We start from the raw sequence: 21704 nt of genomic DNA on the forward strand, positions 1-21704 counted from the left end.
GAAGGAACGCTCGAATTCCTTGGGTTCACAGCAAACATTTGATTTTAGTTGGAACTCGTTCCGTGAAGATTTGGGTAAGTTGTGAAAAATCACATTGGGTTGATTTTAAATGATTGATGCGTTGGAGAGATTTATTGAGAAATCGTCTTAATGTTTAGGTTCGTTCTTCGTAGACCTCAACGTGGTTAAGGAGCTTAACTAACTTTAAGGTAAGAGACTTTCTACTTGACTCACCTACAGTTTTGAGTTATGTTGGACTGTATGGTTAAATTGGAATTTAGTAGATATGATAGTTATGATATATACATTTGGGTGTAGACTCATTGTTAGTGTATATTGTGTTTAACTGGGAAAGACATATATATTTATGTATAGATTGATGTGGATTTGGTATTGAGTGCATGTTGTGACTGACTGGATATGTATTTATACACATATGGATGTTGAATGACTGAAAGTTATAGATGTTTCTTGTATAAACGCAGGGTGGAACTGGTAGGTTGTTGTTTGACTGAATATATGATATATGGTTATGGTTATGCTTATGTGAATTGAGGAAAGGTCGTGGTTGTGTCCTTGTAGACTGAAGTGGATCTTATGATTGTTTAGTTGTTGACTGATGTACTGATGTGCTTCTGACTGACCTTGGCTAAATTAGAATAAGATGACTGTTAGGGACCAAGTGAAGAGTTTATGCAATGAGAATGTTTAACTGAACTGTGAATGACTATTAAAATGTGTAGAATGGACTGAGGGGAAAATTGTTAGCTTTTATTGGGATGTGTGCCTTGTAGGTGTCCCACGGGATCACCAATTATTATGCATTCTTCGGGAGCATTAGACTGATATGTGTTTCTGCAGAACACTAGACTGAATTGTACGTCCCTCGGGGCGTTAGACTGATACGTGGGATCATAAGACTGTGACTATGCAGGGTATCTCAATAGGACGTTAACAATTTATTTTTCCCTAACGAGACCAGTAGTGGGTCTCTTACTGAGTATTTTTATACTCACCCCTTTATGTTTAGTTTTTCAGGCAAAAGTAACAAAGGCGGCAAACCGGCGAGGGGAATGAAAGAAGCGCGATTGCCATAGAAAATATGTTATTTTGCTTTCGCTTATTGTTTTTGAGGTTTAAAACATTGTATTGAAACTTAACTTACAAACTTTTATTTGTAAACAATACTTTTTAAGTTTTGAATATTTGAAATCAGGTCTGACTTAAAGTTGTTTTTCCTCGATTGTGTGTTTTTCAATTGTCTTACATTTCATTTTGTATCAACCAAGGTCTTTTGTCAAAGTTAATGAAAAAATCGATTTAGAGATGATTACCTGACATCAACGTTGGTAGGTACATTGGAGATACTTTTCCTGATGCAGATAACGTCGACGACAAGAAGTGTTCGCCGACGCACGTTGTCAACACATGTCGCGGAAAGAATTCCCCGACGTGATTTATAACGTCATGTTTTTATTCTTTCTACTTCCCAATATTTCAGGAAAAAAAATCGATTTAGAGATGATTTATAATGATTAATCCATTGAGAGACTAAAATTTGAAGTTCAATCAATCTCTAATTAAAGAGTCAAGAAGGAGACGAATCAAAAGAAACCCACTAAAGTCTTCCATTTATTTATGTCCTTGTCAAATATGGTTGATGTTGCTGATAAATTAGTCTATTTCCAAACAATTAATCATTTTCGGAGAATAAAATTGGACAGAGAAAGGAACGGAGATGAGTGATTCAGAGAAGGGAAAGAGAGAAAGTACAAGGAATGAGAGAGGGAGATGGGCAATTCAAAGAAGAAAAACATGGAGAAAGTAGAGGGAATGAGATGGAAAGTAAGGAATAGTGACAGAGGAGAAAGAGGGGGACGAGGACACTTCCGACCTGGTGACGGTGACGACAAAGATGGACGAACAACAACACAAATCTCCTCCTCTCTCCCTCTCTCAGCTGATTTTTCTCTTCCTTTCATTTTGTAATCGGTTCTGTATTAAATGAGGAAGAAATAGAGTGGACTTTCCTCAATGTCTTTGAAAACACCGGGGAAGGGCCCTTTCCCTGACGTCAGGCAGACTAATGTCGCTGAAAGTTTAAATAATGAATTCATTATTTAAACATTTCTCAACATGCACCCTGCCACATGTCACGAAAAGGTAACCATTGTCACTTCAATACGTACACTTTTACTAACGTCTATCTGCCACACATCGAAAAAAATGAAAAATTGTCCTTACAACTTCCACTTTCTCCGATGTGTGGAAAATAGACGTCGGAGAAAGTTTAAATATTAATTTTTTATTTAAACATTTTCCAACGTGCATCCTGCCACACGTTGTGAAAAGGTGACCATTGTCACTTCAATACATACACTTTCCCCTACGTCTATCTGCTACACGTCGAGGAAAATGAAAATTTGTTGTTACAACTTCCACTTTTCCTCGATGTGTGGCAGATAGTCAGAAAAATTTTAAATATTGATTTTTCATTCAAACTTTCTCCAGCGTGCACCCTGCCACAAGTCGCGAAAAGTAAAGATATTAAATTTAATTTTAAACTTTTCGCAACGTCTAGTTCTTGTATGTCGCGAAAAGTGAATATATTAAATTTAATTTTAAACTTTTCACGGCGTCTGGTTCTTGTACATCGCGGAATATTTTTTCGTCGATGCAACATTGCTTGCGTCGACGAAAGGTGGCCAACATTGACGCACTTTTCGCCAACGTTTCTTTTTTGGGTTGGAATTATTCTGATTTCTTGTAGTGTATATCATTTTTTTACAAATGAGACATTTTTTTAACTTCCAGTTCAAAGTAATCTATATGATGATCAAAATGAGACAATACTTATATATTTAATTCAATTTATTTTTCCAACATTTTTTTAATTTCTCTTCCTAATGTTGGAAAAATTGTCTCATTAATGAGAAATAGCAAATTGCATAGTATTATCCATCCGGGGTTTAATTGTTCCATCATCTTAAACATGATCTCATACAGATTTATAAGCTTTGTTATTCAAACATAAGCTACAAGGTGTTCGTTCACTCATCTCAATCAATTATCAAATGTTTGGAATGCAAACTCATTACCACTCTCAAAACAAAATAGTAAGCATATCTTTAACCATCCACAAAATGGGCCAACAAGAATTAATAAACCATGAATCTGATCTTCAAAAAGCATGAGAGTTTCAATTTCAATTTTTACTAGTGAGAGTTTTATTATTAACCTCTTGAGAACAAGAAATCTTGACAATATATTACATGAAAAAATCTTCTAGTTCTTCAATAGATGTCAATGTATATTTTCAATCATGCATTAATTTTATTATTGACCCAAAGTGACTGATCTCGTATCAAATAAAATTATATTTGGATCAATGAACTTCAGGTTTATTGTTGCATATATATCAACTACACGTATGTGTGTAATATAATTAGAAAGTAAAAGCAGACAAATTTATATAATATATGCATATCATATATTATTCTTATAATCAATCTCTCTAGATGATATCAATTACAACATATGTCTTTTCAATTTACTAAACTTCTCTTTGATAGATTTACAAAGATAGGAACGTATATCATGACTATCAAGACCAATCAAGACTATCAAGTTTTGAAGACGTATTGTTTACTTTAAGTATAATACGCATAGATGTACTATATGCAACACATAAATATCAATGACTCTTATTCTAGAGATTAAAAGGAAATCCAAATATTTCATCTATGTATGAATGAGTAAAAAGAATAGTCGTCTCTCCAGAAGATTGCATAAGTAATTTGTGATATTCAAATAATATCATATTTATAAGGTTAAAATAAAAATTATGGTCTCTTCTAGAAATACAAATAATTTCTCAATGTTTGCTTTCATACATTGCTCTCATTTTCATCGTTAAGAATTTTAATTTTTCAAATAAACTTTTAATATACGACAAGTACAAGTTTATTAAGTATAAGTTTATTGTAGCTTTTCGAAAACATATTTAGAAAATAAAATTCTAAAAAAAAAATATGTATGGTTTTAATCAAATAAACACTTCTTCACTATTAACATAATTTTGATCTTACTAAATATTGTAACATTCACTTTAGGTAATACTATTAAATTTACCAAATTTCTTTTATAGAAACATATGCCCAATAGCTAATATAATGTTTCAAACTTTCTCTCTCAAATTGTTATTGTCAAGAGCAAAGATGTTTTGACATGTACAACTACGAGTGCACAGTAAAAACAATAAATACTTATTGATTTATGCAACTTCAGGTGCATTAAATTAAAATTGGGTTTAAGAAGTAATTAACTATTATATATAACTTTCATAAAATTTATCCTAAAAGAATTTAATCAAATATATATAATCACTACATATAAAATTTTAAGATCACTAAATATAAAATTTTATGATTCACAAAATTCACATGAGAATAATTTAAATATTCAACAATCAAGTAAGTTTCAACCCAAAGATAACAAACGAACAAAATTAAAGACAATATTAAAAATTTGTTCTCATATATTTGAAAAGTAATCTTAACATATAAAAGATAGACAGTAGATTGATATTTGTAAAAAAGAATGTGATCCAATTAAGAAAATAAAGATCCTAATTAAATTTGTCATATAAAATAATTATATTAGAAGATATGAAAATATAAACTAAATGAGAAACCATCCAAATCAAATCTTCAAATATAAAAATTATATTTGAAAATAAGGCATGATTTACCACCTTAATCTAAATAACATCTAAAATGATATAGTATATTTGAGAAATCTATAAGATTAATTAACAAAAAATTTAATTAACAAAACAACCGTGGATGAAGTAGGTGTATGAATGATATAGGAAGTTGTGATAGTAGAGAATATATAGAACAAAAAAGAGGTAGCTGAAACAGTATTCCCCGTAAGGAAAGCAGCATAGACATAAGTGGAAGCGGGAAAGCAGGAAGAGTTAAGAATAATGAACATTACGGAATTACATGGTTGCAAGTTTTCTTTTTAAAAAAAAAGTGGTTATTATATATGCTAATGGAGAGTGGAGAGTATGTATATGTGTTGTCATATTGATTGTGATTAGTTTAATAAATAAAGTATATAGTTGAGTGGCGCCACGATGCCTAGAAATTCATCAACACTATAAATAAGGGAGTATGAAATAATAATACGATGCAAATTTGGTTCCATTTTTGCATTGTCCTTCATGTCCTCGCCTTCACGATCAAGTCTTTTTCTTCCTACATCTCATTTTCTCTCTTTCTTTCCCGCCTTCCACGGAGCTGTTTGAATTCTTCTTCTTCTTCCTCATCATCATCATCAGACTCTTCTTCTTCTTCTTAGGATTCATCATTCAACTCTTTGCATAGGACAGCATAAAAATTTCATCCCAAACTATGAGTGAAACCATCGAAAATTACTTGAGAAAGAACTTCGACCTCGACTCCAAGAGTCCGTCAGAAGAGGCTCAAATGCGATGGCGATCTGCCGTTTCTATTGTCAAGAATCGCCGTCGGAGGTTTCGTATGGTTGCTGATCTCGAAAAGCGCGCTAAGGCTGGGGAGAAACGCAGAAAACTCCAGGTTATCATTTCCATTTACGTTTTCTCGTTTCGGATCTAACTTATTCTTATTTACGTACGGTCTTTTTTTCATTTTCGTTTTGCTTTGTCAGATCTTGCATTTTTGTTGTTGTTGTTGTTTGTTTGTTTGCTTTCTGTGTTTTTAGTTTAAGAAGGTTTTGTTAATTAGCTTACATGATTGATTTCATTGTAGTGGATGTAAGATTGGATTTCGATTATGAAATTGATTAAGCGATTGTAACTAATCGTAGACGAAGAATTTGGATATGTGCTTTGAATGAGAAGTCGTTGAAGGAAATACACATGTTGTTTCGGTCGAATTAAAAGGACGGATTTCTTTCTCCACAAGGGATTGGCAGCCAATTGTGAATAAATAATAAAAGTCAAAAACTGGATTCTTCGGATTGGCAAATAATAAGAAAGAACTAACTCCTTTCGGATTCTTCCATTTATTTAATAAATTGGAGCTAGTGGAAACACTGTCGTAGTTATAACCAAATTAAGAAAACTTGTGGAATAAAACATTTTTAAAAAATTAAAGTGGAGAATGAAAAAAAACATAACATCATCTTGAAGCTCCAAGACTTTGGGGTTTAGGAAGTTTCTTCGCAATTTCCTTGCATTAGTTTCTCGTCATCTCATTATCAATAGGACCACGACGAAGTGTCCTGCCAAATTTAGGAAGTTTCTATTTTAAACTCACTGTGTACTATTTGACTTCTATTGCATGACTATTTTCGCATAATGCGGCATGATTACATTTGCATTACATGCTCAATATAGTCTATGCATACTAAAAGCTAGAAGCAGGTCCTAGTAGTGATTTAGAAGCTTCAGATATGATAATCGGATTACTTTTCCTTCTTCTCCCATTGTTGTATCTGAAAGATATACATATCTATTCTTCTCTCCAGTGCGTCCGGGCTCATAAAGGCACCATTTCAGTAACTAAAAATGGATCTAGATCAGGGAAGTAGCGACTTGAGATAGCCCTTTTGATGTAATTTCATTCTCATTAAAGTACGTATTCTTGCTTAGGCTTTAGAACTGAATTGATTGATAGCTCTGGCAAGTGGTTTTGACTATGGTAGTGGGCTTAGCGTTATTAAGTGGTATTCTTAAGTGAAATACCCTTTCTTATGAGAATTTAAAAGAATAGTAAACAAGTGGTCTTAAGCATTCCATGCTTACGTGACCGCAATAAATAACAATAATAAAAATAAAAATAAATAAATAAATAAAACTTTTGATTAACTATATTATTGCCATGTCAAAACAATGTTTTCATTTTCATTCTTTTGCAAATAAATGTAGATTGCATGTATTTTAGCTTAACTTGTTATTCGGGTTACATAATCGGTGTAGATTTAATTGGAGATCCATTACTAGTTCTCTGCGTATCCATAGGATCATAACCATTGTCTATCAGTGTGAACAAATGAAAATATTGGAGAACAAGGAGCATAAAGGCATCTGATTAAGACTATTTTTTAGTTCAACCAAATGCCAAAAAACAGTTAGTTAAGACTTCTTGCTTTTCCTGCTTTTCCCTGTATGCTGTACAGGAAAAGATACGAGTAGCTCTATACGTACAAAAAGCAGCATTGCATTTCATTGATGGTATGTCTTCTGATTCTCTATTACAGTATCTTATATTTACTGCATATGCTCGCAGTTTCAAAATTATATACTAATACACACACTTCTTTTCACTGTGTACCAGCCGGGAAGCGAGGTGACTACAGGCTCTCCACAGAAGTTAGGGAAGCTGGTTATGGAGTTGAACCTGATGCATTAGCATCCATGGTTCAAACCCACAACACCAAGAGTTTGGAACATTATGGGGGCGTTAGGGGATTGGCAAGAGAATTAAACGTTTCTTTGAAAGATGGAATTGTTACAAGTGAAATACCTTCAAGGCAGAACATATACGGCATCAACCGTTATGTTGAGAAGCCTTCAAGAGGCTTTTGGATGTTTGTATGGGAAGCCCTGCATGATTTGACTCTTGTCATTCTCTTGGTTTCTGCTGTGGTTTCCATTGGCGTTGGAAATGCAACTGAAGGTTGGCCTAAAGGCATGTACGATGGACTTGGAATAATAATGAGTATTTTTCTGGTCGTGATAGTAACGGCAGTCAGTGACTATAATCAGTCTTTGCAATTTAAGGACTTGGAAAAGCAGAAGAAAAACATTATCATTCAAGTCACTCGAGATGGATGCAGACAGAAGGTTTCCATTTACGACTTGGTGGTTGGAGATATTGTTCATTTGTCTATTGGAGATCAAGTCCCTGCTGATGGCATTTTGGTGTCAGGCTACAGCTTATCAATTGACGAATCGAGCTTATCAGGTGAAAGTGAACCTGTAAATGTAGATGATAATAGGCCTTTTCTTCTAGCAGGGACCAAAGTGCAGGATGGATCTGGTAAAATGCTAGTTACCTCCGTTGGCATGAGAACTGAATGGGGAAGATTGATGGTCACTTTGAGTGAAGGAGGAGATGACGAAACACCACTTCAGGTAAAGCTTAATGGGGTTGCGACAATCATTGGAAAGATCGGCTTGGTATTCGCGGTGTTAACATTCATAGTTCTGATCTCAAGGTATATTGTGTTCAAAGCATTACACAATCAAATTGAGCATTGGTCCTCCAAAGATGCGTCAACGCTTCTAAATTACTTTGCCATTGCAGTAATTATAATTGTTGTTGCAGTTCCAGAAGGATTACCTCTGGCCGTAACACTAAGTCTTGCCTTTGCCATGAAAAGGTTAATGAAGGATAAGGCACTTGTGAGGCATCTCTCTGCTTGTGAGACTATGGGTTCTGCAACCTGCATTTGCACTGATAAAACAGGTACATTGACAACAAACCATATGGTCGTGGACAAGATGTGGATCTGTGAAGAAACGAGGACAACAAAAAATTCGGACGATGAAACTGCTTTGAAAAGCTCTGTAAATGAAACGGTATACAATCTCCTTATACAATCTATATTTCAAAATACCAGCTCAGAGGTGGTCAAAGGCAAAGACGGCAGAAACACCATATTGGGCACTCCAACTGAGACTGCATTGCTAGAATTTGGCTTGCTTATGGGTGGTGCTTTTGGTACATTGAATGATGAGTATAAGATCATCAAAGTGGAGCCATTCAATTCAAATAGAAAGAAAATGTCTGTTCTTGTGGCTCTTCCAACTGGTGGCTTTCGCGCATTTTGCAAGGGAGCATCCGAAATCATTTTATCCATGTGCGACAAGGTTCTCAGTGCTAATGGAGAAGCATTGCCTCTTTCAGATGAAAAAAGAATAAACATCTCGAATATCATTTATAGCTTTGCCAACGGTGCTCTTAGAACTTTATGCATCGCTTACAAGGATATAGAAGTTTCTTCAGCACCTGACAAAATTCCAGATAGTAATTTTACTTTAATAGCGGTTGTTGGGATTAAAGATCCTGTACGTCCAGGTGTAAAGGAGGCAGTTCAGGCTTGTTTGGCTGCTGGAATAACTGTAAGGATGGTGACTGGGGATAACATCAATACGGCTAGAGCCATAGCCAAAGAGTGTGGCATTTTGACAGAAGATGGTTTAGCAATAGAAGGGCCAGAGTTTCGCAATAAAAGCCAAGATGAAATGGAGATGTTAATACCAAAACTCCAGGTTTCACATGTTATAAACAAAAAAAAAACCTGATATTCATTATTAGAAAAGAAAAGAAAAGAAAAGAGAAAAAAGACATGTTGCCACCTTGTCTTTGATTTTTATTTGTTTGTTTGTATCTGTAGGTGATGGCTCGATCATCTCCTCTTGACAAGCACATGTTGGTTGGTCAGTTAAGGAAAACGTTCAAAGAAGTGGTGGCTGTCACAGGTGATGGTACTAATGATGCCCCTGCTTTGCATGAGGCAGACATTGGATTGGCCATGGGTATTGCGGGAACAGAGGTTTGTTTACAAATTATATACTTGCAAGCTTTGTACTGCCAGGACCCAAGTTAAAACTGAACTTAGCTTAGCAATACTTGATATGTAATCTTTTTCTTGAAGTTAGAGATTATTCAAATCTACATATACTCATTTGTTTTCGTTTGTTATAGTTCGGACAATTGATGTTTGTGGTTGAAGGTTCATATTTTCATTGATGGATGGGTTAGCTAGAATTAAATGCCCATTAACAGAATTGACTAGAGAAATTAATTATATTATTTTCATTATGTGAACATCTTTCTGGAAAAACAATATTCCCCTCTTATATTACCCTCAAAATTTATGGAATTGGCAACACTTGGATCGGAAATTCACTCCAAAAGATTGAGTCAGTTTAGGAGAAAAAAATGAAGGGGAAAAAGGCTTACTGGGTAAGGAATTCAACATATAAAGTTACATCGTAGACCTTAGTAAACGACAAAGAAGGTGGAAATTCTTGATTGATTTAAATATTATTTTAAGAGCTAAGTCATCTAAATCATTGGGCCCTGGGAACTGGAAGCTTCATACTTTTCTTTTTAGAAACTCGAAGCATTTTTGACACTTCCGTTTGTCTGCAAAATGGATGCAGGTTGCAAAAGAAAATGCGGACGTAGTCATAATGGATGATAATTTCACAACCATTGTTAATGTTGCGAGATGGGGACGTGCAGTCTACATCAACATTCAAAAGTTCGTTCAGTTTCAGCTTACAGTCAACGTAGTCGCTCTCATGCTCAATTTTATATCTGCATGCGCTTCAGGTATGTAAATCAGTTCATCTCTCTACCTTCTTTATCATATCCAAAAGTTTATAAAACTTGACTTGGATTCTTTAAACATTTTGTCAAGAAATTGAAAATCAACATAGGATTGACCTAGATATTTACATAGTTTATTAGCCGTTAAGAGACAAATGAAGAGCAGTTTATTCTGAAAAAATATTATATGATAGATAAAGAGTTTATATAATGCACTACATTAGTTAACTTAGTCAACTGATTTGAGTTGTTTTATAAACTCAAGTAAAAGGGAATATGAAGTTTAGAGAGTAATTGAGTGTTTCAGGATCTGCTCCACTAACGGCTGTTCAAATGCTATGGGTGAACTTGATAATGGACACTCTTGGAGCTCTAGCTTTGGCCACAGAGCCTCCCAATGAGGGGCTGATGCAAAGAAAACCGATTGGGAGAAACGTTAATATCATCACTGGGATTATGTGGAGGAACATCATTGGTCAGAGCATCTATCAAATCACAGTGTTATTAATCCTCAGATTTGAAGGAAAACGCCTGCTGAATCTCACTGGTTCTGATTCAAGCATCATTCTCGACACCTTCATTTTCAACTCCTTCGTGTTTTGCCAGGCATGTCACTCTCTCTCTCCTACCAAAATCCATACTTCAACTACCTACTTAATCATATACTTACTTTAGCATACAACAATATAATCCTCCTTCTTTCAACTTGTTATATAATAAAATTGAAGGATTAAATTGGATGAAGTAATTACAAACTAAAGATTAGGGACTTAGATCTAAATGGTATGGAGTTTTAAGTTTAAAAGTTTAGGAAGAGGGGCACTGACTTTGGGTGCGAAAATTGACAGGTGTTCAATGAAATAAACAGCCGTGACATGGAAAAGATAAACGTGTTGAAAGGGATATTTGGGAGCTGGGTGTTCATTGGAGTGATGGCATCAACAGTAGGATTCCAAATCATAATAGTGGAATTTCTTGGGACGTTTGCAGAAACAGTGGGATTAAGCTTGAATTTATGGATAGCCAGCATTGTAATTGGAGCTTTGAGTTTGCCAATCGCAATGGTCTTGAAATGCATTCCTGTTTCAAACACCAAAACAACTTCCCACTTCCATGATGGTTATGAGCCTCTCCCTACTGGTCCTGACTTCGTTTAATTCATTCATCAAACTACTGTTTCCATTTCAAAGTTTCAGGTTAGTCGTTCCCTCTTCCCAAATCATATATTTTCCTCCCCTCTTCTTTAATATTCTCTTCCTTCTTCTTTTTTAACACTTCACTTTTTTATCTGCTTTATGCTTCTGATTTTCCCATCTGAACCTTTGTTTTTCAATATATATATACACACACACATTAACTGTTCATATTTGGGTATGTATTTATTTAAATAGCCCCCTCCCTCCGTCTTTATTCTACATTTTAATTGCTGTTTCTTCTTCTTGTATAATAATAGCTCAAATGATATTACTTTTTCTTTTTTCTTTTTTTCCTTTTAAATTTTAAAATAAGGGTGAAGATTTATACTTGCCACTTAACTCGTCATTAAATGTCTAACTGCCCTACCCACACAAACAAGGAAAAAAAACTGAAATTTTAGATTCAATTTCTATTTATTAGATATTTTGTTTTTAGTAAAGTAGTTCAGTATTATCTAAGTTGAACTATACTTATTTTAACACTTTTATGGTTCAAATAAACACATACTTCATTAAACGTGAATCGTGAAATTATTCGATCAAGTGACAAAATATTGGAGAGAATAGTCTTAATTTGTTTGCAACAATTAAATGACAATTGAATTACTAGGAATGTTTTCATTTATTTCACACATGCTATTCGTTCAATTCTTTTTTGCTTCAAATTTCGACAGTGGAAAACCATAAATGAATTACAATGGGGATTTTATTCTACAAGTATTATTTTAGTTTGAATTATTCAATTATGTAATGTCAATGTTATTAATAATTTAAAGGTCGAGATTCTTTTGCGATTCTTTTTATCTTCTAAAGTATATTCCATCTTAGCTTTTAAATTATTGAACTAGTTTTTGAACTTTTACAAAAGAAATTATCAGTTAGATTATAGACATCATATTAAAATGCAAGTGTCGTTCTTAAACTTTGTTGGTCTCTAAACTTTTAGAAGGATTAAATAGGCTCAACAAAATGTCCAACTGATCTCTAACACTTTTATTTCGTAATGGTTTGATATTTGAGTTTTAACTTTTAAAATTGTACTTGTTTTCTTACAAATCCTTGATCACATTGTTCATATTCCCTATATAAACATTGACTTATTAGTCAATTTTTAATAACAAAAAATAAAAAGAAAAATTGAATACCAAATTAGAGCAAACTTTTTAATTGTATGTTTAATAGATATTTGGCGGACTCTTATTAAAATTGGTGTATATATGTTTAGCACAAAACCAATAGTTGTTAGGCCAAGCTTATTTGGTATTGTTGAATTTTATATATAAAATCTAAGTCAACGTTCGAAAGTTTATAAAAGTTAAATTAAAAGTTGAGTCTTTAACTCATATAACCTAAATTGATATATGATATTACATGAAGGATCCAAATTACTAATAAATTTCATAAAAGTCTTAAATGGACTAGTATACTACATAAATACCCATTTTTTCGGATATAGTTTTGGAAAGAAGTGGGGCCCAAATTAATTTAATACTAATTTCTATTATTTAATTTAATTGATTTACAACAAATATCTAAATGGAAAAAATGGTGGGATGCCGTTTTGGAAATAAGTGGGACCCAAAATAATTTAATACAAATTTCTATTATTTAATTGATTTATAACAAATATCTAAATGGGAAAAATAATGAGATACGGTTTTGGAAAGAAGTGGAAAACTTTTCATGCTTTCCTTCCACGAAAACGGTTGTCTACTCCTTCCAACGTGGATTACGATTTTTACTTCGAAATTTTAGAGAGTTCGGAGGTGAAGAAGAAGACAGTCGACGACCGACAAATACAAAACTTCTCGAACATAATCTAGTTAAAAACTTCGAGGTTAGTATTGTATATATTCAACACATATGAAACATTAAGTATATTAGGTATATTTTAGATATTCAATTAAATAGTCAATCAAATGAAAATGTGCTTTTGAATGTGATACATTTTAGGGTTTATTGAGATTCCGGTGGTGAAAAAGAAAACTTTCGATGGCCGAAAAATACATAACTTATCCGACAGAAACTAGCTAGAAATTTTGTGTTTAATATTATATATATTCAAAACAAATGAAACAATCGGTATATTAGGTATATTTTAGATTATATTCAAAACGTATGAAACATTTGGTATATTAGGTATATTTTAAATATTCGATTAAACAGGCAAACAAACGAAAATTTAGTTTCGAATGTGATACATTCTAGAGTTTATTAAGAATTCAACGTTGAAAAAGAACGGTCATCCTATCAAAAAAATAATAGAACTATATGTCAGTATATAGTATTATTGTATATAATATGAGGTATATATATACTAAAACATAGAACATAACTATTATAGATTGTGGATATATTAAAGTATAATGTAATCAAATACATTTATAAAGGAAAAATATGTATGTATGATCATGTCGTTTACTACTGTTTTAGTAATATTTATTCTACAAACAAAAAATTTAAACACAAATTCTGTAGGAATTATGTATAAGGTATTATTGTATATAATATGAGGTCTATATATTAAATAACATATATAAATTAAGTGTATATTTTATTAGTGAAAAGTTCTTATATCAATTTGTTTATGTTTTTTATTTAAATATTTATATATTATGTGGTAAATAATACGTTATGTTTGAAATAATATTAATTATGTATTAAAATTGTTTATGGCTACAGGAACATGAATGAGAAATAATTATGATGAGTATATGTAATATATGTCATTAAAACATTAATTGTTTTATAAAAACTTAATATGATTGTAATGTAGGGACTTTGATGAAAGAATTGAAGATCTAGGGAATTGTATGAAAAAAAATGAATTATTCAGTAACATACATGTAAGAAATATAATTAATGTTAAATGCAGTAAAAAAACACAGAACATAAAAAAAATGTGTATGTATTATTGAATATATGCAATGGTATATATGTAACAAATCACAAAATATAAATGAATTATTCAGTAATATATATGTAAGAAATATAAAAAAGATAAGGAATGAATTATAATCTGTGTATATTTTGGTACGTATACGCACTAAAAAATTCACAGAATATGAAAATGAACATGTGTATGTATTATTGAATATATGTAGTAATATATATCTTACAAATCACATAACATAAATTTATTATTCAATGGTATATCATAGTATATACGAACAATAGGACATTTAATAATAAAAATTATATGTCGAACATGACAGAAAGATGAACTGAACAATAAAAAATTAAACAAAATAGGAGGAACATAACCGAAATATATATTACGAAACGAAAAAAGCTTCAAGTGATGGACAATAATGGTTACCGAAGATGGAGAATAATAGGTCAAAATATAATCTTGGAAAGAAGATATAAATAGGTTATTACAAATTAGAATAAAATTACTCATATTATAATATATTTTGATTTATAGTTAATTGAAAAGATACTTAAAATTTATTATCATAATAATTAATCACAATAAATTAACGAAGTTATGAAATTCATATTAAATTCAAATCGTTTTCAAAAAGGAAATATTTCAAATAATATTATATTAAGGAAGTTATGAAATTCATATTAAATTCAAATCATTTTCAAAAAAGAAATATTTCAAATAATATTATGAATAGAATATCTAATTAATAATCGTAATATCTAAATAATAATTATTGAAATGTTAGAATTGTCCATAAAATATTATCTTTCATATTTAAGAAAATAATTTTTAAATTAGAACGTTTGTAAAATTTTTTATTCTATTGATGTCTTTTGTCTAAATCTTTCATTAAAAGTTTTAAAATTCACTATACACACTTGATAGTAAACAACCAAATGTCTTAGATACATATATGATTATTTTTTGAAGTCCAATAACATATCCAACCCAGTTGATTACATTTGCAATTGTTTCAACTTAAACTTAGTCTATAAAATTTTATAATCATGTTTAAATGCTTCTTTGTACTAATTGGCAATAGAAAATGTCTTTAAAAATATGGAAAAAAATGATAATCTAAAGTCAACATAAAATGAGGGTGTATATGTAAAACAAATAATTTGGTCGACTTTTTCTTTGATAGATGTGAGTGGCAAGCTAGTTTATGCATAGCTCAACTAATCTGACGAAACAACTTGTCGGACTCTTTAGAATTTGAATGTAAAAGAAGAAACTTGCATTGTGAGACTCACTTTTAATTTGAGTATAAGAAATAAAATTTAGCTAAGTGTTTTGAATTTTGCGTTTTGGATAAGAGGAGGTGTTTAGAAATAAGACTTCACGATAAGAAGTTAGTGTTTGATTCAATTTGCGAAAAAGGATTAAGTGATAAAATCTTATATGGTTAAGTATAAGTTTTGTAATTAAGAAGTTAGTTCGCGAGGAAGTTTTGTGAAAAGAAGGATTTGCGATAAGAGCTATGAAGTCTAGGTGTTTACATGAGAAAGAGTCTTCCCAAGAAAGTTGGGTATGTCTGCGAGAAGAGTTACGCGTTAAGACCTTCGAAAGCTATGTTAAGCAGTTAAAGCTATTCGCGTAATGGAATTAGGCCAAAAGAAATGTTTGGCGAGAAAATGTCAAATATAATTTGATAGGGTTTAACATGGATTTAAGCATGGCTAAGATAAATATTAATTTTACACGTGTGAGATTTTAAGTAAGAGCTGGCAATCGGACAAAGAACTAAAGATGACTAATCTAGGTTAAGGAAAAGTATAAATAGATGATTTGATTATTAAGTGTTGTTGTTTTGCTCTTGTGAAAATAGAAGAAAAACAAAGTGTTAATTGTTGTCGCTCCGCGAGAAGGCTCTGCGAAAAGAGAAGAAAGAGGAGGATCTTTGATAAAGTTTGGTGAGTGATCTTTTCTTTTTAAAGTATTTATATGATTTCAAACATGTTTTCTAATTATTAAAGCTTGATTTGATGACTGTGATATTGATTAAGAAATGGTGTTCAAGCCATTAGTTACTTCTTTTGAATGAGCTAATTATTATGTGCACATAAAGTTAAAGGCAGCCATGTAGAAAAGGTCTGCATGGTGGATTGAAGTTGACCAATGTAGAAAAGTTCTGCATTGTGTTAGGCAGCCTAAGCAACAAGAACAAATCTGTATGTTCTCAGATGCTGTTGGCACAGTAGTCTAAATGCGAGGTAATGAGACCAAGTGTAGAGAACGATTCGGGATCTTTGGCGAAAGGAATGATTGTGACTAATGGATGTTTATGTGAAATGTACATGTATATTGATGTGATTTGTGAGTTGATATAATTCTATTGTAAAAATGGTTACATGCGTTTTGATATGTTTTGCAAAATGATGTGTTTATCGATAAACTGATTTGTGTCAAAATTTATGATTGATGAAAAGGATTTCATAAAACCTCACTAAGTCTTTTAGACTTATGTTTTAAAATTTTATCATCCAGGATTTGGCGCTAAGGCTGAGTAAGAGGAAGGGAAGGAAAGGGCCTACCAGATGAGAAGCTGCCAGGTCTTTTAAGTTTTAGTTTAAGTTGTATTGTATAATATGTACGAAATGTCCGTTACTAATAAAATTTAAGTTTTGATTGATTATGTTAACTTTGTTAAGCTTTATCTCCTAAAGCATCTTGTTTAATGTATTTGACGTTTAAATAAGGTAAAAAATGAGTGTCTTTGGCGTTTAATCGCATAAGAGATGCTCAAGTATTTGGCGTTCAAGTTGACTTCCATTACATTATGTTTTTTGCTTGGTAGTTTAAAAGGAGTTGAGTTTGAGCTAGGCGATAAGACCAGTTTCAAGGTTTTAAGCTAAATCGCATCCTATTTGCATTATTTCATGCATTTTGGTTGTTTTGCGGATCGAGGTGTGACAATTTGGTGTCAGAGCATGATTTTGAGAAACTTGGTGGTTTAAAAATATGTATTTGGATTTAAGTGTTTAAGCTATTTTGTAGGAAATTTTGAAACGACATGATACCTCTAAGAAGAGTTGTTAGTAGATCAAAGGAAACTACTAAGCCATAATAAATTCAAAGGTTTCTAGGGAGTTGATTGATTTATGGGATAGGGTTCAGGGTGTTAGTCTGTGTCCTAGTGATGAGGATATGTGGGTTTGGGTTCCTGGTCGCAATGGTGGTTTTTTTATTGCTAGTGCATGGGATACCATTTGTCCTCTTAGTGTTAGGTTTCGTTGGTCGGGTTTACTGTGGAGCGAGGGGAATGTTCACAAGCATTTCTTTTGCGCTTGGTTGGCCATCAGAGATAGATTGGGTACTAGAGATAGGTTAAGTCAGTGGAATAGGTCGGTTCCTTTGTCTTACATTCTTTGTGGGGGGATTGTGAGTCTCGCTATCATTTGTTTTTTTAGTGTCCTTTTGGATGTGAAATTTGGTCTAGGGTCCTTTAGGTTATGGCTTCCTCTCACAGGATTGGGTATTGGAGGGTTTAGTTGTATTGGATTTGTCATCAGGGTATTGGGAAGAGTGTGAGGAGGAAGTTGTGGCGTGTTCTATGGTGTGCTATGATTTACGTTGTCTGAAAAGAGCGTAATCAACGTCTCTATGATGGTCAGGCTCGTGAGCCCATTGTTCTGTTCCAACTCATTTGTTCTTGTATTCATGCCCATTCTGCTTCTTGGTGTGAGAATGCTCATGATCTTATTTAGCTTGTTTTCTTTTCGTCTTTCCTTTCTTTGCTTGTTCCTCGGCTGTGGGGATGCTTTTCCTCTTGTTTGGTTCCTTTCTTTATTTTGTAGTGTTGTTTTTCCTTTTTGTGTTTTTGTTGTTCTTAATTTTGTTGCTTTCATTGATGTTCTGTCTTTTAGTTCATTGTTTTCTTCATGTATGTGTGAGTGTTCTCTGCCCCTATGCCTTGGCCTCAGGCTGTGAGGTCCTCGTTGTTTTATAATAATATTACATTTTCAAAAAAAAAAAAAGTAGAGACGATCCCATTGGGCGTGCCAAACTCTTCACACGAGATTTCCAAGGAAATGTAATTCGTGGAATTGAATTTTGTATATTGATTTTCGTGGAATTCAACTTTGTAAATTGATTGATATAGTGGATTCTCTGATATTTACTCCTTTTTCATTTGATGCTTTCTCTCTAATACAACCAAAATAAATGGAAAGGTCTCTATTTATAGACTTTCCATGACCTTTAGGTGGGTCCTTTGTACCTGTTGGATGTGGGCTTGGGCTCATTTACCTTTTTGGCCCAATTTTTATATATAGGATATGTTAAAATTTAATTACCCAAACCCAATCAAATTATATTATCACAATGTTTGCTGTGATAACGTGGTGGAATTTAATTAGTCAAAATTTTTGGCTTAAAGTTTTGTTATTCTATTGGTTAGGGTTTAAATTTAATTAGTTTTATTATTATATTCGCTAGGATTTTTGCATGGAGCATGTCATGCATGTGCTCAAAACTCATGTTTCAAGAGGACATCAAAGACAACATCTTATATTATCGCACAATAAATATGGTAATCTATATGTCTATTTTATGGGAATCTTGAATTTTCACGAATCAAACCTTTTTAGTGTGCTCTTTTACGCCTATCGTGTAAAAAATATTTTTATATAAAACAAAGAGAGAAATTTGTGCTAGTAAAAAAATGATTGGATAAACTTGTTCATATTTGAGTATTGTAACGTAGATAATGCAATAAATTTTATTTTAATGTTTTCACAATCAAAGGCATACACAAAATGATGCATTGTTTCACCGTATAGTTAATCCTTTTATTGGATTAAATTCCCTAAATCTTTTATACTTCTCTCCAAATGTGGATTGGATGAAAATTAATTTTTTTAAGATTATAAAAAGAAAAATAAAAAAGTATCATTTTATTTTTCTTTTACACATGCATCTCACACCTACCATGGATATTTTAATAAATAAGATTAATAATCATACAAGTCTATTGTAGGTTATGGATATCTACATAACTATATTTACAATACTCCCTCTTAGATATCCATATTATATAAAATAAATGTCTCGTTAAAACCTTTATTCGCACGAGATTTCCGGAGAAATTTGATTCGTGGATTTGAACTTGGTGTTGATGTTGTATTTTTTGTTGAATTGATGCGATGTGATTCTATCTCTATAATTTGATCCTCTGATTCTCTCTCGACTGAATGCCTACGCTTGATTTGGAGGAAGTGGAGCACGCGATGTTCTTGAAGTTTGTTGAACGTCTACGCTTGATTTGGAGAAGCGGAGCACATGATGTTCTTCAAGTTGGTTGAATGCTTACGCTTGATTTGGGGAAGCGGAGCACATAATGTTCTTGAAGTTGGAGTCTTGGAAGAAAGTTTGTATCTTCAAAGGAGCTTCAATCTTCGAGGGTGGTCGACTTCAGGAGTTAGGGAGTCTTCTAGTTTTTTGGAAGAATTCTCTCTAGACCTTCTAGAGTCAAAAAATTTCAACCCCTACAAATGAGAAGAATTCCTCTATTTATAGAGTTCACTGGTGGGCTTTATGGGCTTAAACCTGGTTGATCCATGGACCAGACCCATAGGCTTAACCATATGGATTTAGGTTATATTTAGTCTTTGGGCTCAATTAAGCTTATTTTTTAGTTTAATTGAACTTAGTCCAAGTAAATAATATTTAATTGAATCAAAATGATTAACTTAATCCAACGATTAAGATGAAAACATGTGGCATTATTAGAATGACCAAATTTATGTTTCTTTTTCAATTCTTTAATTTGGGGCACATGTCAATTTTAATTAGTCTCAAATTTAATTATTTATACTTTTCATCATTAACTTAATAAATGATGTGGGCAATTTGTGATTGGTCTCAAAATTTATTATTCAACAATCTTACTGAGATAAAACCCAATGGAAAAAAATCATAATGAAGGAAAAAAAGTACACTCTTTTTATATATTAATAGTTACCTCATTAAAAACCTTGCTATAGTCAAGGAAAAAAGAGTGCAATATTTCTTTTCCTTGAAGGCAATATATCTATTATCCCTTGTGAATACATCATTTGAGTTCTTTAAGTCGTCAAATTCCAATATTGTGCACCACCTTTTCATAATTTGATGTGGGTAATACTTTTGTGAATAAATTCGCCAAGTTGAAGAAATTCGTTGAACACTGATGTCACCATTTTCTTCAATGTCATGTGTATAGAAGATTTTTGGTGCGATGTACTTTGTTCTATCTCCTTTTATTTACTCTCATTTGATTTGTGTTATACATGTGTTATTATCTTCAAATAATATTGTTGGTAAATTTTTACTGAAAGATAAACCACATGTTTCTTGAATATGATGAGTCATTGATGACCTCAACCATACACATTCTCTACTAGCTTCATGAATTACAAGAATTTATGCTTGATTTGATGAAGTGGTCATAATGATTTTCTTTACAAATTGCCAAGATATAGTGGTTCTTCCACATGTAAACATATAACTTGTTTAAGATTCTGCTTTGTGTACGTCAGATAAACATCCAGCATCTACATAACCAACTAGATCAAAGTTTGATTTATTTGAATAAAACAAACTCATATCAATCGTCTGCATAACCAACTAGATCAAAGTTTGATTTATTTGAATAAAACAAACTCATATCAATCGTCCTTCAAAGATAACGAAGTACCTGCTTAACTTCATTCCAATTCTTTTTGTTGGAGAAGAATTATATCTTTCTAATCAATTTACTGAAAATGTTATATATGGTCTTGTGTTATTAGCAAGATACATTAGTGCACCTATATTGCACTAAGGTATGGTACTTTAGGACAAAGTAATTCTTCATTATCTTCTTGAGATCGAAAGATATCCTTTTTCACATCTAGTAATTGAACCACCATTGGAATGTTCAATGGGTGTGCTTTGTCCATGTAAAATCTTTTTAAAATCTTTTACGTATATGTCGATTGATTAATAAAAATTTCATTCACTAAATGCTCGATTTGTAAGCTAAGATAATTTTTTTTGCCAAGATATTTTATCAAAAATTTCTTTTTGAGTTATTCTATTATCTTTGAAAACTCTTCAGAAGTTCCAATTATGTTTAAATCATCAACATATACAACTATAATATCAAATTCTGACTACGATTTCTTAATAAAAACACATGGACAAATTGGATTATTTTGATAACCTCTTTTAACAAATATTCACTTAAGCAAGTGTACCACATTCGTCCTGATTGCTTCAATCTAT

At 32.2% G+C, this 21704-nt stretch overlaps 1 protein-coding gene across 3 annotated transcripts; it reads left to right on the plus strand.

The window, feature by feature from the left end:
- The first annotated feature begins 5098 nt into the window (after nt 1-5098).
- On the plus strand, nt 5099-11804 carry LOC101203529 (calcium-transporting ATPase 4, plasma membrane-type). 3 transcript variants are annotated; one of them, XM_031886246.1, is made up of 8 exons: nt 5473-5603; nt 6517-6622; nt 7168-7222; nt 7326-9265; nt 9391-9549; nt 10163-10334; nt 10639-10937; nt 11180-11804. In XM_031886246.1, the coding sequence occupies exons 4-8, from the start codon at nt 7406-7408 to the stop codon at nt 11486-11488; spliced, it is 2799 nt and encodes a 932-aa protein (XP_031742106.1). In that variant the 5' UTR covers nt 5473-5603; nt 6517-6622; nt 7168-7222; nt 7326-7405; the 3' UTR covers nt 11489-11804. The 3 variants fall into 3 exon arrangements, with proteins under 3 accessions (XP_011655123.1, XP_031742106.1, XP_031742105.1); XM_011656821.2 differs by lacking the exon at nt 6517-6622 and having other exon boundaries at nt 5099-5603; XM_031886245.1 differs by lacking the exon at nt 5473-5603 and having other exon boundaries at nt 5635-6622.
- Nucleotides 11805-21704: the final 9900 nt, after the last annotated feature.

This window comes from Cucumis sativus, chromosome 5 (assembly GCF_000004075.3).
Source record: "Cucumis sativus cultivar 9930 chromosome 5, Cucumber_9930_V3, whole genome shotgun sequence".
In the NCBI taxonomy this organism is placed as follows: Eukaryota; Viridiplantae; Streptophyta; class Magnoliopsida; order Cucurbitales; family Cucurbitaceae; genus Cucumis; species Cucumis sativus.

Excerpts from the sequence above, each read along its gene's own strand:
- LOC101203529 (XM_011656821.2), top strand. The coding sequence starts at position 5,418 with ATGAGTGAAACCATCGAAAATTACTTGAGAAAGAACTTCGACCTCGAC. Across the intron at positions 7,223-7,325 it reads AGCATTGCATTTCATTGATG|CCGGGAAGCGAGGTGACTAC; the intron begins GTATGTCTTCTG and ends ACTGTGTACCAG. Across the intron at positions 9,266-9,390 it reads TGTTAATACCAAAACTCCAG|GTGATGGCTCGATCATCTCC; the intron begins GTTTCACATGTT and ends TTGTATCTGTAG.